At 46.8% G+C, this 23,029-nt stretch overlaps 2 protein-coding genes across 10 annotated transcripts in view; both read right to left on the bottom strand.

Annotated features, from left to right (window-relative positions):
- Nr2c1 (nuclear receptor subfamily 2, group C, member 1) overlaps positions 1-2,161 on the bottom strand; it is a 51,576-nt gene extending 49,415 nt beyond the window's left edge. For 2 of the 8 annotated variants that reach the window (XR_015623795.1, XM_087555805.1), the window contains exons 1-2: positions 2,002-2,152; positions 974-1,077 (exon numbers count right to left, since the gene is read on the bottom strand). The gene's annotated coding sequence lies outside the window, so the exon portion shown is untranslated. 8 annotated transcript variants of the gene reach the window in all.
- A 2,695-nt stretch (positions 2,162-4,856) lies between these two features.
- The window catches only part of Fgd6 (FYVE, RhoGEF and PH domain containing 6), a 115,511-nt gene continuing 97,338 nt past the window's right edge, over positions 4,857-23,029 (bottom strand). The window contains exons 15-21 of one of the 2 annotated variants that reach the window (XR_015624340.1): positions 17,240-17,342; positions 16,394-16,537; positions 15,059-15,161; positions 12,882-13,009; positions 12,082-12,210; positions 11,394-11,542; positions 4,857-9,200 (exon numbers count right to left, since the gene is read on the bottom strand). Coding sequence is in view for 1 of the 2 variants with exons in the window: in NM_001137645.1 (NP_001131117.1) it covers positions 9,164-9,200; positions 11,394-11,542; positions 12,082-12,210; positions 12,882-13,009; positions 15,059-15,161; positions 16,394-16,537; positions 17,240-17,342 (793 nt within the window). In the remaining variant the exon portion in view is untranslated. 2 annotated transcript variants of the gene reach the window in all.

The raw sequence follows: 23,029 nt of genomic DNA, 5'->3' as shown, positions 1-23,029 counted from the left end.
TATCAAGGTTTACAAAGCCTGCAGTCAGTCCAAGGAATTCCCTACTTAGGAATCCCAGAGGCGAACTTTTAGCAGTTTATCACACTAAACAGAAACCAGCTTCTGCAGCACACATCTTTTCTACCACACTTGTTCTACCTGACCTCTGAGACCCAGCTCAAATTCCATTCTACCCACCATTTCTGAATGATCCGCTGTATACTGTATGCAGCAAGAGTTAGCTGGGATTTAAGGACTGACTTCCATGGTTTCTATTAATTCTTAAAACTTTCCAACAGAGGCCCATTTTTCTAGAGATGGTTTTTAAAGGTTTGTGGGTGTGTACACACACACACACACACACACACACACACACACACACACACACGATCTTATAGTGAGTGCTATATGTTTGAATTACACACTTCATCACACCCACAGTAGATATTCAGGCTTTGTTGCCTTGAATCAATCCCCTTCAAGACCCTTTTCTTTCCTTTTTAAAGATTATTTATTATATATAAGTACACTGTAGCTATCTGCAGACACACCAGAAGAGGGCATCAGATCTCATTAAGATGGTTGTGAGCCACCATGTGGTTGCTGGGATTTGAACTCAGGACCACTGGAAGAGCAGTCAGAACTACTGAGCCATCTCTCCAGCCCCCTTTAAAACCTTTCAACTGAAAGCGTTACACAGAATAATGAAATCGGTTACATTTATTGTCGCCATATGTTTTGTTTGTGATGGATGCAAGTATCAAGTATCTTCTTTAATCAGTGGAAGCAACATTAAGACAGCTTTTGAAAGCAGAGTTAGGAGGCTACAAGGGAACAGTACAGAAGCTCTAACCTGGAAACAGGAATTCTGGTCACTGCCACCCTTTGACTATAGGTCTCTGGAACTACGCAAGTAGAAAAATTACATTGTATCCAAAGATTCAAGATGCACACCAAAAGGTTACTGGACATATTGATACAAAGGACATAGTACCTTTCCTTTATCTTCCATACGTCTTCTGGGGTTTGGATACATGGTTTCCAAGCCAGTCTCGCCAAGAACTCCAGGTGACCTTTGCTGCTTTAGCCTCCTGAGTACTGGGATTATAGGGTTTGCGTCACCAGCCTGGCTCCTTCCTACAGGTCATCCAGCCTCTGTTCTTTCTCAATATCAAATGGTCCACAATAAACTCCCACTTTTCTCACCTTCCTCGAATCTCCTCTAATGTACTTGAATTTCTGCCCTCCAAACTACAACTCCCAAGACACCCTCCCTGAACAATTTTCCTTTTCATCTTTGCTGTGTGATTAGAACAGATCAATAATCTCTTTCCAAATTTACTAAAGTGGATACATAAAGTTTAAAGACAATTTCCCAACCGGGTAAACACACAGACACTTTTAAAAACAAAGAAAAACCCCTCCCTCGAAGTCTAAGACATACTAACAACTTTAAGCCGGTGAGAAAAGCCCCAAACGGATTTAACTTCAAGTCTAAATTGCTTGTCCTTCCCAGCTTAGGCTGACTGACCCTGCTTAACTCAGGGGTAGGGGACAACCTGGTAATATCTGCACATCGGGAGACATTATCTGAAGAAACCGGTGGCAGGGCTCCTAACAAAAGAGCTAGTGGAAGCTTTGATGTGCCCAGTGCATGAGATAGCCCTAGGCCACCTTCCCTCAAAGATACAGCCGCAGCAGATGCTGGTCCTCTTCGGGCAAGCAGGATCCTAAGCGGGCGGAGGTGTCATCCCGCAACCCAAGGGTACATGGCCCCTCGGGTCCCGCGCCCCGCAGCTCCCTCCCCTGCACCTACCACGCGCGCAGCCCCGGGGCGGGGGAAGCGGCGCCGATACGGAAGCGTTCCCTGTGGGTGAAAGGTCACCGTCCCCGCCCGGCCTCCCGCGGCATTGAGCTGTCCGCTACCACCCGGCACTCGGGTAACCGGGAGCTGGGACACTTGGGGACACGGGCGCTCGGGCCACGACGCTTGGCGGTTGGGCCGCCCAGCACCCGACTTACCCCTCCCGCCGTGGCGGCCGCTGGGCTGGAGAGAGCAGAGGCGAGGGGACCCGAGGCCAAGGGGACAGGAGAGCTTTCTGGGTTTGTGTATTTGGGGGTGGGGGTCAGAGTTCGTGACCCCACCCTCGGCTTGGCGGTGCGCGGTGCTCTTGGCGCCTGCGCATTAGCGCGGTGGAGAAGCGGCCGGCCGTGGTGACGTTCCCTGGGCGAAGCCGAGGGCCCGGGAGTCCAGCGGCGGTTCTGTTAGTCGATTGCCCCCTGCAGGTGTGGAGGGAGACCGCCGCCGCCGCCGCCGCTGCGTGTCCACCCGATGTCTTGTGTGAAGAGCGTCTAGTTCTTCCAAAACCTGCAACTCTGGTGCCAGGGCCTCTGCGGGCTCGTGATCCCAAGTGCACATACCCAAACACACGTAATTAGAAGTCAAAGACACCCGAGGGCTAGTGAGATGGCTCAATGGTTAAGAATACTTGTGGCTCCTCCAGAGAACACGGTTTGATTCCCAGTACCCACATGGTCTTCTGAAACTTCAGTTCTACTGGATTTGGTGCCCTCTTCTGGTGCACAAACATGTGCAGGTCGAACACCCTATACTAAAAAAAGTAAAACTTTTTTCTCTTTTTAAAAAAAGATGTGTTTACTTATAATACACTGTAGCTGTCTTCAGACCCACCAGAAGAGGGCATCAGATCTCATTAAGATGGTTGTGAGCCACCATGTGGGTGCTGGAATTTGAACTCAGGACCTCTGGAAGAGCAGTCAGTGCTCTTAACCACTGAGCCATCTCTCCAGCCCCAAAGTAGAACTATTGAAAGAAAAAAAAAGGAAGGAAGGAAGGCCTGAAGAAAAGACAAGTCTTTTGGAACAGGGCCTGTTGAAACCCAGACTGGTCTTTTAACTAGTGATTCTCCTGCCTCCCTCTCTGGTGCTATAAGATTTTTTAAAAATCCCTTTATATGGGTGTTTTACATGCATATATGCCTGGTACACTGCAGGTGCGCCTGGTTCAGGTGGAGGCCATCAGATCTTCTGGATCTGAAGTCACAGATGGTTTTTTAGTGGCCACATGGGTGCTTGGAATTTAACCTCTACAAGAGCAGCCAATGCGCTTTTAACAGCTGAGCCATCTCTCCTGCCCCTTAAAGGAAGTTTTGATTTGAGAAATAATAAACAACCTAATTGGTCTGGACTTCATTATGGGCACTCTCTTAGATTAGGTCACCAGAGCTAAAGAGTCTGCAGAGGGGTAACAGGACCCAGGAAAGAACACCCTGACCCTGACTTAACCCAAGTGTAAGACCTTGTCCCAGAGTCTGATCACAGAGGATTGGATCGCACCAATCCTCAAGCTTTTGCCAACATCAGGCCACATAATTCTCCAACTGCAGGCCACCCTGAAAAGCCCCACACCCCAAGAAACCCTATATAAAGCCCATTTTCTGCTTAGTTCCCTGAAGTGTCTCAAAGAGGCAGACATCGTCCTTGGTTTTTCCTTCCCAGTAAATCTTGAGTGAGGTTTGTTGTGTGGTGTGGATGTGACTTTGTAGTGTTCCTTGGCGCACGGCTGGCAGGCTGTACCATATTTGAAGAACCTTTCCCGTGCCAGAGCAGAGCTATAACACAGTCTGTGTAGACCCCAATCACATAGAACTTCCCAGCAATACAAGAACAGGCTCAGGCAAAATGGAGTCAAATTTTACCTGGCTGCTTTCAGAGCAAGGCCACAACCACTACCGTGACCTTATGTTCCTTTTGTCCATTTTGCTGGACGATGTGTCCCCAGATAGTTAACAGTTCCCGCTGGTCAATAAAGATCTGCAAAACGAAAGGTCACTACCAGAACATCACATTCTGACAGTGGTCACCTGTGGCTGGAAACTCTGGTCGCATGTGTGGTTCAGACTTTGAGGTGATCTGGAACTTTTCTTTGCATCGAGATAAACACTGTAGAAAAGCAGCCCGGTTCAAGGCAGAAACTGAAGTTAGGGGTTGGGGTGGGGAAACTTTTTTTCTGTGCTAGGTAGAATAGTTGTCCCTTAAGGTCCCATTGCCTCATGCCTATAACCTTAGCACTTGGGAAGTAAAGCAGGAGGAACAGGAGCTCAGTCAGTTTGAAGCTAGCCTGGGCTGCATCTCTAAGAAAACATTGCCATTTCTCTTTGGAGTTGAGTATTTAGACCTAGAAGGAGGACTTGCAACAGCCTCCCCTAGCAGTTAGAACTGTTTCACGCTTAGTTCTCTGAAAGTCTGCCTCTGCCTTTTAGTACTGCTTGGTTTGCCCGTAACGCAGCCTTTCCAATAACCTCAAGCTGGGCCCAGAGGTGAACACGATGAAAGCCAGGTTGGAGGGAACAGGGGAACTCACTACGTTTTCCTTATTCTCGACTCAATACACATGCCCAAAGGCACGCTGTGGTTACCAGGGTGACCACTCACCTCCAGTTCATGAACTTAAGTCACAAGATGCTGACGTCTTAAAATCGGGCGCAGTGGTTGATGCTTGAAATACTAGTACTCGGTAGGCCCAGGCAGGGAGATTGTTATGAATATTTGGTGAGCCTGTCTCAAAGGCAACCATATGAATAAATCAGTCCTGGAAACAGAAGCGGCTTTTAGAGGATTGCTCCAGGTGACGTGTCTCTCTTGGTCACACTCTAGAATAAGGGGCCAGTGAGGTTTATCTTAAAGGTAAGGCTTGGAAGACTTTGTCAGAGGGGGTCTGGGGGTCACATGCCCATAATCACAGTTGCTAAGGAGGATGAGGTGGAGAGTCTGAACGCTGAGGGCCACCCTGGACTGCACGGCATCAACACATGAGCACAACCCCAAATGTCTAATAACGAACTCCACACCAGCAGTAGATATCACAGTGCATTTATTTTGTATGAATTATAATACATATTAACATTATTTACAATGCTATTTTATTTATAAAATTTCTTATGAACAGTAAGATACAAACCATGATCACTTTATGTTTAAAAAAAGTGTTTTGAGAATGAAAAGTGATTAATTTCTTTTCTGAAATTGGTTCTTACATGCAGCAAATAACTCCATGAAAGAGAAAAACAAAATACTTTGATATTTAGTCTTTTAAAAGCTCCCACCACCTTTAAACTTATTTTCCTAGCAGGCAAATTCCCATCAGAACCACTGCTGTCTTTGCTGTTTCCTTTCTTAAAATTCCTTCCCAGTAGTAACTGACTTTTCCTGTAAGAGAAAACGCTATGGATTTGCATTTAGAAAGTAAAATTAAAAGTGACGTATACTCCAGAGCATGGGTACCGAAGATACTTTTTCGGGACCCATTGAAGATATTTAACTCAGCAGGCAAACATTTATTCACTGCACGGAAGACAGTTGTTGGATGTGGGCGACCTCCAGTGAACAAGGTAAAGTGTTTTCAAGGACAGAATTTGGTAAGAAAGACAACACTGTTTAGTGATCACAGGAAGCCAAGGAAGAGAGCTCGGATAGTCTAACAGAGAGGAGAACAGGACCCTATCACTGGGAAGTGTCACAGAACAATGGGCAGAGCTGGGCTGACTGATATGAGGACAATGGGAATGGTAGGAACAGAAAAAGGCTGAAGCCAGCCAAACCACTCAGAATGCCCTGAAGCTCACAGGAATAGCAACTAAATCAGAATTCTGCTGTACGCAGATTGCTTTGATATGTCTAAAGCAGACTACACAAAAGGGGGTTAAAACCAAGAAGAAAAAAAAAAGCTAGTTGCTTTCCTGGATAAGGGCTTGAATCCGGGGCCTCATCCATGGTAGCAAGTGTGTGCCACTGTGGCTCAGAGGGAAAGGCGTGGCACCCATAAGGGGCAGAAGAATGAAGATGGTAAGGACAAGAGAGACTCAGTCAGGTTCCAGAGTCCAGGTGGAGTCCTGAAGGAAACAGGCAGGGAGAAAGCTGAGCCCTAGTCTTGCCATGACTGTGGGCTTGCAGGATGGTGAGGAACGTGGGCCTATGACCTGGGTTGGAAGGGCTTTGGAGACTACGTCAGTGGTAGCTGACTGAGTTAGGCAGGGTGACACCCTGAGGGGGAGGCAGCAGGAGCTGTCTTGGGAAAAACAGTGAGATTCTTACTCAAGGCAAAACACCTTGGGAATTCTGCCTTCAATGTATTCAACTAAAGCTGCGAAGATCCCTTAGAAACGCACAGATTATATATGGTGTCTATCCTTAAGGATCCAGGAGTACACTGAGGTAGGATTTGCTTATGGAAATTCCAGCATTTTGACTATAATGAGCCCAGCGGAAGGGCATTTAAGGCATAACCGCACATGGTGATGACACTATGTTCTCACATAGGAGGCTCCTCCATTCCTACATAGCCTCTACGTATCCGGCAGACAAAAACATACTTCTGAGTTGTTTCCTTCAGTGCCATTCCATTGTTATAAATAAAAGCGGGATGTCGGACAGCGTTTAAAAAAACATCAGTCTGTACTCAGAGTCATGCTTCTTACTGGGGAAAACAAGGGCCGTCAGGGAAAACAGACCGAGACTGGTTACATCAGAAAACAGAAAGAGGTTCAGAAACAGGATAATGTGACCAATGTTCCTTTTCCTTCTCTTAGGAATTGGGGGGCACGGTGGGGTGCCATCCTCTATTTTAGCTGCTGCAGACAGAGGAGGAATACTGTTGGGGACACTGAGAATGTCCCCTCTCCCAGCTCAGCCTGCCATCTTGTCTCCGTTACTTTCTGGCTTAGGGTAGGAGACACTGGAGCCGGGGTCTGGTGGCAGCACACGCATGTGTAATGAGCAGCATTCCGGGATCCAGGAGAGAGATGTTCTCCACATCTAGACTGCCCCGGCACCATTTGTCCATAAATGTTAGCAATGGGGCAAGCTCAGGGGTAGAGTATCTGCACTGAGTCCCTGGGTTCAGTGATATTTTTTTAAAGTAGTTTTACAACAAATTATAAATATGTTCTTATCAAATGCCATTGAATGAGCCATGTTAAATACATGGTTGGCAGTCCTTAGTGGTTTATGAAGGGATCAGGGGACAGGGAACACAATCTTACATTTAGAATGTCTTACGGGAGGGGTCACGATCTGAGAGCTCATATGCTGCCTTTTGCAAAGTTCTTCATAAGACTAAGCAAATATAATCACACACGGATTTCTACACCTAGGAGTTACTCTGTGAGCTAATCTCTCTCTCTCTCTCTCTCTCTCTCTCTCTCTCTCTCTCTCTCTGTATGTGTGTACAGATTTTGAATACTTTCTTGATTCTGTTGTGTGTTAGAAAACAGAAGACCTAGTTAATGTTTCTTAGACTTTTTTGAGGCTTACAAGAAAGAACATTTTAAAGAGGTTGAGAATTCAACACAAAAGATAGAAATCTAAAGTAAAAGGAGTCCTGTCTCCAAAAAGAGTGCATTACAAACGTTACGCGGATGCTCATGTGGGATCCAATTAAAATATGTTCCGAAGAACTAATTTGCTTCCTGTGGCCAGGAAGGTAGCATGTACGGGGCTTCAAACTGTGCTGTAGCCAGAGACATCCAAGAAAACCTGGACCTGCTACATCTAGGTCTATTTAATCTGCAGCGAATGGCATCCAAAAGGCCTTGTGATGGTGTTCAGGATAAAAACAAAATAGTATTCAGATTATAATTCTCTACTACTGACATCACACTAAGAACCATGATGAGGCAGAAAATTCTTATAGCCTTTAATAGGATATTTTCTGTATAACCCTGCCTTGTAGCTGACAGTTTAAACTCAGTCAACAAAATATTTAAACACTGACACAATTTTAAGCATAACTTCCTTCTCCTGCTGCTTATCAACACATGCAAGAGGGTGTGCGTGTTAAACAGTAAGTATGCCAGAATTAGGAATGCAGACCTTTCCTATCGAGGGACGCTGACTGATAAGGTCCGTGTGGTAGCACACATCTAAATAGGATGTGAGGCAGGGCGGTGAGCATCAGGCCGGCCTGAGCTGCACTGAAGGACTGTGTCTCAAGAAAGAGGGAGGGAGAAGGGTGGGAGGGAGGGAAGGAAGAAGAGGAGGAGGAAGAGAAGGAGGAGGAAGAATAGGAAGAAGAAAAAGAAAAAAAAGATGACATTTAAAATGTTAAGGGGAACAAATCAAAGTAGCATAAAATTTCCTTTAAAAATAGTTGTTTTAGATCACTTGTAAAGTACATGTTACAGAAAATGTGACATCCTTTTAGATATAAATACCACCACTGACTTGGCATCAAAACTCTTAAAAATAATAGAGGGTATTAGGTAACATGTTACCTGCCATAGTCTGTGTCTTAAAACATTAATCACTGAGCTTAGTGGCACACACATGTAATTCTAGCAGTTGAGAAGCGTGAGTCACAGGCTGGCATGGGTTACACAAGTTCCAGGCCAACGTGAGTGTCTGTCACTCCCATTGGCACTGAACTGGCAGTTTTCGATGAAGGCTGGGCATGGAGGGGCAGGACTGTGACTCCAGTTACTTAGAGGCTGAGGCAGGAAGGCTGTGTGCGGCTCAAGCTTTGCCTAAGCTACACAGTTAGTTCGAGGCCAGCCTGGCCATTGGCGAGCCCTTATGGGGTGTGGGAGTTTGGGGGGCTGTGGACAAAGTTGTCAGTACTGACCCTGCTGGGATTTCATTTCACAGTTACTGAGGTAGAAGCTGCCTCTGTGCCTCTCTACTGCAATATAAAAAAAATCCCACCTAGGCTTAGCAACTCAACAATACGCATTTCATCAGAGATTTTAAAACTGTAATTTCTACACCAAGCATTGCATGGACACTTGTGTCTTAAGCCCTGTGCTTTACTCGTAAAGATTTACCAACAGTGAAAGCGTCATGGTGTAAGGCAGAGACAACAGTGTGGACGGCACGTCGGCGACAGTATGCAGGATACAGTATTACGGTAAGTTCCCGGTCTCTAAACAGTACTTCAGAATTCAGTGTGAGTCTTGGAAACAGCTCTAACCAACGAGTAAACATCAACATTTTAATAAATAACAAACATGAAAGACATTTTTAGGAACTGTATATACCTAACAAAACACTCTATCTCACAACGACGGTGGGTGGACTTGTCTTGGCGGTGTTCGTTTTCACACGGCTTTTGAGTAGCTTTTATGCCATTCTCCACCTTGTTGGAACCTCAGAGGCAGTGCAGTCAGTGTGGCTATAATACTGTGCCCTCCTGAAATGCGTCTATCCACCTGGTGATGAGAGACAGCTGTTAGGCCTGAGAATTCAGCTGTGTGACACCTGTGAGTGTGTCACTTAGGACCTCTGCTACAGTACACGGGAGTTCTTACACACAGTTAGCTAACCTTTACTTGGTAATCTGAGCCAATGTTTCCCCCGGAGAGTGCTTTCTTTGTGACATTACTAGCTCATGTGTGAATGTTCTAACATGTCCTAGAATCAGTGAGAAGGCACAGTAGGTAAAGATGCTTGCCACCAAGCATGACAACCCGAGTTTAGGGTCCCTGGGACCTACTTGGTGGAAGTTGGAAACTTGCTCCTGCAGACTATCCTCTTACCCCCACACTAACGCCATTTTGGAACACACACACAGTAAAGGAATGTTAAGCATTTGTGTATGTGTGTGTTTGAATGTGTGTGTATGTATATACAAGTGTGTGTTTGAGTATGTGTGTATATGTGTGTATGTATATGTGTGTGTTGAGTATGTGTGTATATGTACATGTGTGTATGTATATGTGTGTTGAGTATGCCTGTATATGTACATGTGTGTGAATAAGTGTGTATATGTGTGTGTATGTACATGTGTGTGAGTATGTATGTATATGTGTGTGTTGAGTATGTGTGTATATGTGTGTCTGAGTGTGTGTTGAGTATATGTGTATATATATATATATGCCTGAGTATGTGTGTGTATGTGTGTATGAATATGTGAGTGTATGTATGTATATGTGAGTATGTGCTTGAGTGTGTGCGTGTGCATGTACATGTGTGTATTTACTTGGCTATGGAAGAGGTATGCCAACAAAGGCCCTTATTACAACTCCTTTTCTCTCTCTCAGGTGTCCTGACTCAGTGAGTTTTGGAAACTAGCTATGGTTTTGTTTTTCCTCTCAATTCTACCAACCAAAACTCCCTTGTAAATCCCTTAAAACAAACTTGTTCTACATTTCTCAATGAAAGGGAACTGATCTGGCATTTGGTCAACTATAAGATAAAAAATTTACATACAACATAATTTCCAAAATTTCCTAGAAGTCATCAGAAATCCTTCAGTCTAAAAGCCTCGTCTGGTAGCGCACGGCTGCAGTTACTGAGAAGACCCTCGGGCTGTGCCCATTTGTGTTTGGACTGCCTGGGCCCTACTCCACCCCACGCTTACTGATATATGGCTTTTACAGTAACACATTACAGAAGAACGACCGGAGTGAGCTATGGTCATCTGAAACCACTAAATCTAAGAACGGCTTACAACATTCAGCTCAAATGTCAAGGACAGGGTTTCCAAAACAACACATTTTAGGTGCCAATCGCTTATGTTATGCTATAATAGAATGCTTTTAGGAAATTCCACAGGGGCTGGAGAGATGCAGCACTTATGAGCACCGACTGTCTACACATTTCCCAGCACCCATCGGGTGGCTCACAACCAGAGGACCCGACCATCCCTTCCGACCTCCACCAGCACGCATGTGTGCACAGACATACATACACACGCAATAACAACTAGACACTGTTGCTTTTCCTAAAACAGCTGGAGGCAGGGGGATGATTCAGAGTTTAGCCCCATGCCTGGTGGGTACTCAGGAACACGTGTAATTCTAGCACACTAGCTCTTAATGGCCTGCAAGGCTGCCCTCATCTGATGCCTGATCCCCAGACTTAACTCCAAAGCTGAGAAAACAGGACCAACCCCTTCTGAAATGAAAGCGGCAGCGTGCTTTGTGAGGCCGACTAAATCAAGTGAGAGGAGAGCTGAGCTTTCGAGCTGAGGGGCCTTCACTGCACAGATACACAGCTGCAGGGAGTCTCCTAAGAGACTGTTTCAGCCTTGACCGTCAAAAATACTGTCACTAGAAACAGCCGTGAGTCTCTTAGCATGTGCTGTCGTTAGCCAGCAGGTGTTTTATGTCCTGCTGGTCCACAGAACAACTGCATGGGGGAATTCTGCCCTCTCTGAGGGAGAGGGCTTGCTCCTGCAGGTCTGCCTTCCTCAGCAGAACTCCAAGCGCTTCCTCCCGAGACCCATGCAGACAAACAGTATGGACAAGACCACCCATCTCCTGTTTTAAAACTATCCGAGTAACAGGTTAGATCCTCCCGTTTTGGATGGCTCGATTCTGAGCTGTCATCCATGCTTCTGAAATGCCGTCTAAGAGGAGGGCTTGGCAGCTCCCGTGGACAGGGACACTCTCATTACCGACCTCTGAGTGGAGTGGGCGTCGTCTGCCTTGAACACGTAGAACAGCAAGCCTTTGTGCAGCAGCTGAAACACTCTAGGATCCGAGTGCTCGTCTTTGACTTGAGCGACGGTGAATCCCAATAAGGGCTGACTTTCCAAAGCTGCCACATCCTAATTTAAAAACAGGCAAAAGGAAGGCAGGCTTTCAGATGGAGCTCTAAGCGGGTTTGAAAGGTCTTGATTTGTAGAGCTCGATTTTACACACAGTACTTCTGGCAGCTTGGTTCTACTTCGTGAGCGGTGAGCCACCTGCCAGCTTTCACCTTGCTTATAGCCACTGAAGTATGGTTTGCACTATAGCCAAGGAACGTCGGTGAGGAACACTCATTTCATGGAGGGAGACACACACACACGCACTTACCGTGACTCTCACCTAGATCCCGCCCAGGAACTCCGGGACTCTGGCTGGTCGAGTCAGGGTCTCACTCTATAGCCCAGGCAGACCCGGAACTCACAGTAATTCTCTTGCCTGGATTCTCCAGGCATAGACCACCATGTCTGCTCCTCCCTTCCTTCTTCTCAGAGTCTCGTGTAACTCAAGGTAGCCTCAAACTCCTTCTCTAACTGAGGCTGACCTTGAACTCATGCTTCTCCCTTCCAGGTGCTACATAAAACGAACCCCCAAAGTCGCTCTTCGGCGTCCGTCTCACCTCGCTTGCAGCGTATGTGTAGAGCACTTTGTTCTTGATGACGAACCATAGGTGTTTCCACGGCTTTTTACTGCCCTTGGATCTGTAGAGGTAGCCGCTCATGGTGGAGTCCTCTGTGTTCGCTGACACCTAGAAGGAGCAAGCCCTGTGTGTAGTTCAGTAGTTCTCAGAACAAACACCACAGTAAAAAGCGGGTACTTGTAACCACAAGCTACTGAAAGCCATAACCATGACGACGTGTCAGAATAACACTGGGTTTTCTCTGCATTTGAGGGAGTGCAGTAGAGAACTGTGCCACCATGGCCGCTCTGTGAGATGGTTAAGGGTTTTATTGTACATATGAGAGAGACGCCAGGGCAGAAGACAGAAAGGAGGAGCCTGAACTTGGCCAGCAGACTAGACAGGGCCAGGGCCATCTGCTAGAGAGGGGAGAAGGGCACGGGCTAGAGAGGGCTGAGGACCCAGGAGCAGGGCAGAGTGAGGACAGCCAGGCTGTGAGACTCTGTGAGCTGGAGTTCAGGGGGGGGAGAAGTGCTGGGGTGCTAGCGTGCACTCTGAAAGGTGGACCAGATACTTGTGATAGTGAGGGAGCCCCGAGGTCAGCATGCACTCTGGTCTGCTGTTGGGCACCCACAGCTTTCTGCAGCCATCTTGTCAGTGACTTGGGTCATAAAGTGAAGAAAACCTTCCAGGCAGCTGCCATCTCCATCAGAGGACTAAAACTGATGTCCTAAAGGGGACGGGAAATGATGCCGTTCTTTATGAAATCCAGCCCCGTCGGGTTTAAAGGATGCACTTACTTCTTTGAGGGCAGCAGGGATTTTCTTCTGTTTCCTCCCTGAGGGGATGCTATGTAAGACTGAAGATAAGGCACTTGAAGGAGACTTGTGATTTCCAGGAGACCCAATCCTGGGGGACAGCTGGTGATCTGCAACAGAGAGAAATGCTCATGTGGCAAGCAAGGGGGAGCACTCAGAATCACTACTAAAATCAGTAAACAGCGACACACAGGATGCCCGTGAGAGGGCTCTCAAGAGACCGAGGCAGAAGGTGAGGGCTGAGTGGAGCTCAGTTGATCAGACATAGACTTCTTGAACTACGAACCGTGTGAAAAGACCACATTTCTGTGTCCTTAGAATTTTGGGACAGTCAGCTACACGGCTCAGTGACACAGTGCCTGCTTTGTGGGCACAGTGCCCTGTGTTCAGTCCTCAGAGTCAAAAGGTAAAGTAACGGTTCCTTGTGAGGGGATGGGCCTGGCCCACGCCTGTCGCCCCAGCACTTGGGAGATGGAGGCAGGGGGATCAGGAGGTCAAGGTCTGTCCTTGCTCAGCCCAGCCAAGTTCTCCCTCAACCTGAGTTCCATGAGACTCCATCTCAATTAACCGTCAATCGATCAATTCTGAAACATACAATGACAATCAATCTTACTTCCCTACTGACTTAGAGGCGGATAGAGACGACGGCAGAGATGTGTGAACCAGAACACGAGCTTGTTGAATGACGAGGCTAGGAGCGGAATCGGGGTAGGGTGGCTCTGGGAGATCTGGAATGCTGACTAGGCCAGGGAAGACTGAACGGGCTGGCCTTGTGGCCATCTACCTGCTTCAGCCTCCCTCCTGAGTGCTGGATTACACGTGTGGGCCACCCTCCCCGGCTCTCATCCTTGTCTCACGGCTTTGCTTTTCATGGTGCTAAGGATAAAACCCAGGCCTTGCACACGGTAGGCAGGCACTTTCTACTGAGCCACACTCCTCCCAGACTGCGTTTAGAGAAGGCTGTAGGCAGGCGGAGGAATTTGCCACATGGTATTAATATAGTATCACTCCCGTTATGGTTGACACGAAACAAGACAAGTGAGACTGTTTTGAGATGGAACTGACAAGATCTAGTGACTCGGCAGAGTTGGGTGGTGAGAGAGGAATGTTTTCGCTTCACATTGGTTTACTGAGAGAACAAAGGGTGCAACAGACAACAAAGAATACACACTGCGTGTCTTCTGAAACTCGGAAACTTGATTTGTAAAAACCTGGATTCTAAGACAGCATGGCGTCTCAGTGATTTGCATAGGTAGTCCTCTTTCCTAATAAGCTATGTTTCATGGATATGCAGGAAAATGCTTTTAGAATTTAGATCCCATGAGTTTCAGAAATGTAAACTACAGACTTGAGCAGGCTGGTAAGCTGGGTTTACTTTGCCTTGTGGGCAAACGAGCAGTGGTAATACTTGGAAGGCTGAGAGCTCCAGCCTACTATGGGTTACACAAAGAAATCATCTCAATAAAGAAGTCAACAGAAAACCAATCATCCAGCGGACTCGACGTCACTAAGCAAGTGCCAGCCAGCAAGCTTCCACACTGTGTTACTTTGCAGATAGAAACATTTGGGGAATGCAGCTCACCTGTGAGGCCCTTGCCTCATACCCGCAAAGCTCTGGGTTTGGTCCTCTGGGTGAGGGGAAGAAAGAAAGGAAAAGCCATCTCGAACTGAAAAATGAGGACTAGAGAGAGACGGCCCAGTGGTTAAGGTTACCCAGCACTCACATGTTGGCTCACAACCACTCTTAACTCCAGTTCCGGGAGATCCAACACCCTCCTCTGACCTCTGGAGGTGCCACACATGCATGTGGTCACTATCTGTGGTATACCATGACACTTGCTCAGGCAAAACACTCATGCACGTGAAAATGAATGAAACTCAAGGAACATAAATGAAACACTACTTAGTAAACTGAAACTTCAAATAGCTCCCGGGTTTAAGTTACCTTTCGTGTTAAGCATTCCATTCTGTAATAATAATTCAATAATTAGTTTTCTTAGTAGAACCATTTCACATTGCTTAAAAAAAAAAAAAGGCCCAGTCTAATTTCTCTAGGAATCAGTGGCATTATGACAAGTCTGCATTCGCGCTGGCTCTTCTGGACGGCTGAAAGCATCTGAGCGGTCAGACCGCTTGGCTACATGTTACTTCTATGTTACCTAGTTTCTGCAGCTCTTGGAAGCAGAGCTCGCACACTCTCGCCGGCTGCCCTTTCAGGTAATCCAAGCCACACTTGTTGGACGAGCAAGCTTGGCACACGATCTGAAAGCACACGGGAATTATTTCATTCAGAAAAACTTCAGACTACAATCTACAGAAAACGGCTGCAGTTTATAGCACGGTCCCCTTTCGAAACAGTTTGACAGTGACTAAATCTCCCTTCTCTCCACGTTCCTGCAGGTAGTGGGAGCGCTTACACGGCCACGTTTGAGAGGCTATGCATGAGCCCTGAGGGCTCGTTTCACAGATAATGTGCTAACACAAGGCTTCAGAACACCGCCCAGTGTGCAGGAAGTTCTGTCGGTCGCTGACCACCCGATTCTAAGCATCACCCCTTAGCATCCCTAAGCATCGTTGCCACAGCAACACTACTTCCCTGCGACTGTAAGTCAAAGGAGCTCCCTGTCACTGTGTTCATTCTGCCAAAGAAACCCTGAAAGCTTACGCTTTGGTATGGGTCAGAAATCTCTTCTAGAGACCCATGTGCTGTTGAAGTTCCCACTTGGGAGGAGGCAGAAACTTGAAAAGGTTGCTAGGGTGTTGGATCTTTAGAGGGGATGCTGCGGTCATTTCTTCCACTTCTCTCATTTGTAACTATCAAGTCAATGGCTTTGCCAACTCCATGCTCTCAGACGACATGCTGCCTTAACCCCAACACTACAGGCCAATTGTCTTGAGCTTAAAGTCACAAAGTGTAAGTCAAGGTAAATCGTTTCTCTTCCTAAGTTGATTTGCTGAGGCAGGCGTAGGGCACACACCTTTGACACCAGCAACCAGGTGGAAGAGGCAAGTGGAGCTCTGTGAGTTCAAGGCCAGCCAATTCTACATAGAGACCTTCTTACTGATCTTGTCTACAGGAAGAAGGCTAAAAAAACCAAGACGTAGTATAAATATGAGTCTATAGAATTGGGATTTTGTTTGTGTTTTAAGACAAAAAGGTTGGCCTTAAACTCATGGAGATCCTCCTGCTTCAGCTTTCTGAGGGCAGAGATTACAGGCAAGTGCCATCGTGCCTGGCTGAGTTTCCATATTTGGATGTATGTCCTCTGTGACTGCAATAGTACTGTAACCATGGTTGGAGAGTGGAGAAAGGGGAGTCCCTAAGAATATTCCCTACTCCAACCCTAAACATATAGATCAGACAACATCGCTGCTTTCGCTAGTGCTGTCCTTCCTGCTTGTATACTTCAGTGACTTCTGAGGGAAATACTCCCTCACTGTGCATAGCCCAGAGCCACAGACATCACAACGGGAACAGATGCGGTCCCTCTGACCTTCCCACAGGCCCTGCAGTGGTGTCTTCTCCAGGTCAGGGTGAATTCACTTGTGCAAATCATACACATGGTGGCTCTGGTGTCAGGAATCCAGATGGGAGCCTTTGCCCCAAGAGGGCTGACTTCTTCTTTCCTTTCTGAGTCCTGTGGAAGCAGAATGACTCTGATTATCTGGTGTATGCTGCCTGTGATAGACAGAACCACATCTTTTTAGGAGGTTTCTATGGTGCTGCTGGCATCAGTGGGGTGGGGGTGGGGGGTGGGCTAACATAGTATTTGAGTCTTCAGTACGTTAACACTTGAAAATCCTCTGCTGCAAAGTCATCTGCAAAAGATGCCTGTGGTACTGCGATGCTTGGCTTCTTCCTTAAATTATCCATTCTCTGCTTCCTAAGGTGAAAGCTGGGGATGGAGCTGGGGGGGCAGAACTTGTGCTAAGTCTAAGTTCCTGAGTCAATCCCTAGAATACACAGAGACACGCACTCCCTCCCCCAAATACGCTCCTACCAGCACAGACACACAGATACAAACACACAGAGATAGAGAGACACAGAACCCCCCCACCAACACATTCCCATGGGTGGTGTGTGTGTGTATGTGTGTGTGTATATGTGTGTGCATGAGCGTGCATGTATACATACACACACACACACACACACACACACACACACACACACAGGCAAATAAGTAAAGTTTTCGACACTTCAGTTTTATAACTAGGAGAAACTATGAGGACAACCTCCTCCAACCCACCTCTGAAAAACAAGTTCCTTTCCTGAACCTCTGTGAGCTTAAATGAAAAGCAAATCCTGAAAGTGAGGCCAGAAAGAGAGAAGACAACAGTACCTCATCAAGACTCCTGCTGGGGCAGAAGGTGATTCTTTTCTTGGCATACTCTTCTATAGCCCTGGATATGGCCTCCAGCCAGTCGTCTCTTTCTGAGGCAGAACTGGTGGGAGCAAAAGGTTCCATCAAGCAGATGTCAGCACTGAGTCCTCTATCTTTTGTTCCTCTCCCTGACAACTAATACCACCCTCCTATCAGGTCCAAAGGGTACTCCATCTTCCCCCTAAAAGGGCAGGCCCGCTCGTCTGTCTAAAACCTGGATTACAGGAAGCTGGCACTTAGATACAACCAGCATTCCTCAGGAACTTGCGAAACTGGTTCCCATCTGCCAACAGCAGTCCGTTTTCTTTACCTCTGGCAGAAGAACATGGCTACCCGTGGTTCCGTATTGAAGACCATGCTGGCCTCCAGATTCCTTCCGTGACACAGCACCGGTTAGACATTTCCACGTCCATGCTAGCATCCTGGCCATTTTACATCCTCATGCTTCCTCCCTCCCAAACACCCACTGTTCTCTGTATAACAGCAAGCTTCCCATCCCCCACTTGTCTCCCACATGGGCTCTATCATTTTCCAACTCTATCTTCTCTGTTTCTCACACTGTTCCATTTCCTTAGCCCTGGCCTTATGTCCAGTTGCTGGCCATGTTCAGTCTGCTTCTTTCTCTCTCTGCTCTGGGCTCTTCCTGATGCCTCTGGCTGTTCCTTGCACTCCTACTCCCAAGCCCCCTCTCCTTGTCATCTACATAGACACCTTCCTCAATCAATAGAGACTGATGGTCATGTAGGCAGCTTCTTTACTGCATCTCCTCTCACACAGCTGGTGCCGAAACCCTCACATACATCTCCTAGGAGTGGACCATTTGCTTCTGCTGGCTTCTGCAAACTTTAAAAGTTTGTTTCTTTAGCTGCCTGTCCTCTACCTGTTTAACTGCATGTCTCTCTTCGCCCTCTGCCCCCTCTGCCTTGCCTGCCTGGATGCTGCCATGCTCCCACCTTGATGATTCTGGACTGAACCTCTGAACCTGTAAGCCAGCCCCAATTAAATGTTGTCACCTATTAGACTTGCCTTGGTCACGGTGTCTGTTCACAGCAGTAAGACCCTAAGACCCTGAGGCTGATGAACACCTACCGTCTACTCAGACCAGCAGAAACTAACTCAGGCATCGATATCTAACCACTTCGTCTCTGCTAAGTTTGCTTAGTTTTAGTATGAGGTGAGTGGAGTCGTGCTAAGAACTATGATATTATGTAAAGGCACACTGTGGAAGGATCGGGAAGACAAGAGGGAGTGAGGTGACAGGAACCTGTTTTTAGCTGAAGAAGTAAACAAAGGAAACTGCCTGCCTTGTCAGGGCTCCAAGCTACACAGTACCTAAGCTTTGCTCCTATTCCTCTGTCACCAAACGTTGTCCTCAACCCCCCTCCGGTGTGAAAGAGGCCGGCCTAGAAGAGGCCATTCTTGTTTTGCATCTTTCAACCATGCCTCTCCCCCCAAGACTCCGGTTAATTCCCGTTCGATATTGGTATGGAGACAGTTATGAAGTCATTTAAAATTTTGTTTTGCATATTCCAAACGTCCTGGCACACTTTAGGTGATTTAAATATGTGAATGTGTGTGTGTGTGTGTGTGTGTGTGTGTGTGTGTGTATACACACACACACAGAAGAGGAAAGGGGAAGAAAGGAGACTTTAACAGTCAACAAGTCCACCACAAGGAGAGTATAACTGTGTAAAGAAATCTCAACTTCTTGAATCATAATATTAAAGGGTACAAAATGACCTGACAACTGGATTTAAAACACTTTAGAAAACTGTAAAACAAGAAAAGTTAGTGGCGTTCTTGGTTTCTGTAGCTCAGGGTCTTATTGTACTATTCACTCTACTTTTAAGTATAAACAGTCCTATCGTAAGAATGGGATAGAAACAAACAGAACTCCATCACGAACGGGGGAATATGGGCACAGAGTACTGCTTTTTGGATGATTTTTGTCTTCCTCTCCCTTTGCAGGGCTGAAGATCAGTCATAGGACCTCAAGAATCATAGGCCACATGCTCTCCCCACTACTGATCTGCACGGTCCTGGCTCCCTCATTACTGGGGAAGATACTACAGTCACTCGCCTTTCCCATATAAATACCTCCAGTAATGTACTTCCCCGATAAATGCCACTTAGGATATTTACTTATATGGTTGAAAAATTTACAGAATTAATATATTTCCCAAATTTTCATTATATACAAAGAACAAAAAGAGAAATAACATTTTTCTTTCTAAACCAAATGAAATATGCCTGCCACTTCTACTGTTCTAATATTACTGCCAAAGATGGCTGCCACACTCGGCCAACAGCACTAAATGCCTCACAGATGTCATCATTGCTCATCGTGGGAGCCCATGGGATGCTCATAGATGTATTCTTACTTCACCTGTTAGATTATGAGATATTGTCACCGTGTAGGGACAAGGAACTGGGGAACAACAGTGTTAGACACTGGCACTGTAGACGCCAGGTTACTGAGTCCTGAGCTGAGACCCAAGCGCAGTGAAGGGCTGAACCTTCACTTCCACGATGGCACCATCTGCTATGTGTTCTCTGAAGAGGTACAATATAGGAACAGACTCTCGGACTCCCAGGCAAACATTCATGAATCATTACGGCCTTCCTTCCACTGCCAGCTCTTTGCTCAAAGTAACCGAAAACAGAGAGGCAGATGGCTAATTTGAGAATTGCTATTGGATTTGTTTGGAGCCCCGGGAGCATGCGGAATGTGATTTGACTGTGCAAATCATGTCACATATGCTGTTCTTTTGTTTAATCATTCCTGGCGCTCTCTTGTGCAGGCTTCTGCCAAGACGATGTTTACCAGCTCTTGATAACACATTTCTTACAGACCACACACAGTTGCCTGAAGCATCCACTGCTGACATCCTAAGGTCTTTTGTAGCATGAATAGCAAAAGAACCCACATCTTCCTTAGACTGACAAACAGGCTGAGTACTTTGTTTCTGTAGTATATTTTATATAGTTGGCTTTGTTTTATATAGCATCTACAGAAGGAGAACTTTTGCCAAGCAAAATTATTTTCTTCTCTTTGCAATGAGTTAGAGAGAGAGAGAGAGAGAGAGAGAGAGAGAGAGAGAGAGAGAGAGAGAACTGTCTAGTCAGAGGGACTTCTGGTACATCAGACCTTGTCACACTGATGTTTGTGCTGACTATAGGGTATAACACTGATGGTTAGAGGCAGCATTACTGTGGCTCTTCTGAACTACATTTACCGGGTGATTATTATGGGTTAGGGACTAAGAGGTGAACCATACACACAACTCGGTTTCAGCTAAGGGCTCACACCTTCCGGTAGTGAAAAGTAACCAGTACATAATGCATACATAGAAGGGAACACTGTTCTGTTCAGGTGGCAGGGCAAGTCTGCAGAGGGACTGACAGGACCTGAAGAATTCCAAGTGTCTCACAGGGACCCGAAGTCTCTCTGTGCACCGTCATTCAGTCTTATAGGTTTGGTCATCTCCCAGGATGATGGCATTCAACACACGCACATGTGCGCGCGCGCACACACACACACACACACAGACATACACACACACACACACACACACACACACGCACACACACACGCACACACACACGCACACACACACGCACACACGCACCTAGCCCAGGCCTCTCTCTCACACTGCGATCCTTGGGAGCCTGAAGCTCCATGCTGATGCCCCACAAGTTCAACGTTCACACCAGCCTCAATTATTCCCGAAACTACTACTCTACTTCAAGTGCTGACTCTCTCTCTCTCTCTCTCTCTCTCTCTCTCTCTCTCTCTCTCTCTCTCTCTCTCCTTTCCCCATCATTTCCTAGTTCATTCTACATGCTTCTTTCTACCTCAGGATCTTTCTAGTCATTGTTCCTAAGGACCAGGACGCCCCTCCCTTTGTCTGTGCTTAGTGATCCAACACCTACCCTTCACAAGTCAGTGGCCACGACAGCCCCTCAGGGACTATCTTCAGGTCCTTTTTGCCCTATACTAGCTCACCTAACAGTCACACAACAAGTAGTACTCTTCTTGTGTTCTACTTAACCACAACTTCCTTCCTCTCTGTCTGCTCTGGTGGACAAGCTTGGTGAGGAAAGGCTCTTTCACTCATCCACTATGCCGCTATGCCTAGTACAATACTTGGCCAAAGGCAGAGGCTCCATTTTACTGACTGACAGAAGTAATGGATGCCAGATAGGGGAGCTTCCCGTAAAAGGCAGAAGAATGAAGCATAGGGGGTCATGCGTGGAGACACGATCCGGAAGCTGGGTACCAACTCCTCCTTAGCTATCAAGTTTCAGATGGCCGTTGCTACAGATGTGCTGGCTGGTACACCACCTTGTGCAGTCACCGCATCTTCCGTGTAAGTCACTGCACACCTGTGTCAGCATGCACACCTGTGTCAGCATGCACACCTGTGTCAGCATGCTGCTGCTTTCCCTGTTCATCATCTGCTTGCATTTGCTGAGACACGGCATGAACCTCATGGAGCGACCCATGCTGGCGTCACACTCTCTGCTGCAGTGCCTCCCCTCTCCTGACCGTCACAGAACTACACAGGACCTTACTTGAGATCAGGCTTCGGTTAAGGGACTGCTGCTACTGATTTCATTTTCTATCCACATCACTCGAATGAACCCCATGAAACAGCAAGGCTCCTTTTATCCACGTATTGGTGGAGTAGCATAACCAACTTCAAGAACTTTTCCTTTCCACTTATGACACGGCCAACTGACCCCAAAGCCTAGTTTTCTGTTTGTTGGGGCTTTGGACACACCTTCCGTATGAACCTTGATCACTTGTAGCTTTTGATTTAAAGTGAGGGATGTGTAACTCTTCCTGTGGGTTGAACACTTATAGTCCATGGTAGGGGAATTTTGTCTAAGAAAATAGGACATGGGAGAGGGAAACATATGAGGAAACAGTCAGTTTGAAGTCAGAAAAACATACTTCCCAGTTAAGTTCAACATCATGTACGCATGATCATGGTGCCCAAAACCAATTAAATGTTAACATCGACGATCATGTATTACAGATCATACAAACAGATATAATAAGGAGAAAAAATTGTGAGAATTTCAGAAATATGACTGAGAGAGACATCAAGTTGTAGTCACGGTACTGCTGAGCCGCCATGAGGACCACTCATGGATCGTGGAGCTCCACAGACACCTGCGCTCTAGATCCTCTTCTCCCCTCCTGTGAAGAGCTGCACGTTGCATAAACACACCCATGCATCACTAACTTATAAAGAGCAAAAGGGCACTGAAAGGCCGGATGCAGAGCTGCCGCAAACTTTCACCTCATGGATTACACAATACTGAGGAGGGTGTGGTAGCACGCGGCTATAATCCCAAAACAAGGGTGGGGGAGGACTGCTAATAATTTGGGGCCAGCCAGGTCACATAAGGAGATCTGGCCTCTAAACAACCAAATCAAAGCGCACAGTCTGCGGAGCAGCGTGGAGCACAGTACAGGGAGTTACACTTGTGGGAGCCACACAACGTTGTGTGTCCTTAATGCTTGGCTTACATTACAGCTTCGTAACACAGGGTCTCATACGAGGGTTGGCCTCAAAGTCACTGTGTAGAGGACGATAATCTTGCATGGCCGTAAGCGTGTGCCACGAAGCCCAGCCTTATGACATGCTTTCATTACACGTGAGCCACTGTAGGTTTCAGTGTGAGGTAATGTGATATCATACACCACAGTAACGGCGGACGCGAACGCGGAAACTTTGA

Source organism: Rattus norvegicus, chromosome 7, assembly GCF_021556685.1.
Source record: "Rattus norvegicus strain SHRSP/BbbUtx chromosome 7, alternate assembly SHRSP_T2T, whole genome shotgun sequence".
Lineage (NCBI taxonomy): Eukaryota > Metazoa > Chordata > Mammalia > Rodentia > Muridae > Rattus > Rattus norvegicus.
This window is presented reverse-complemented; position numbering and strand designations above follow the sequence as displayed.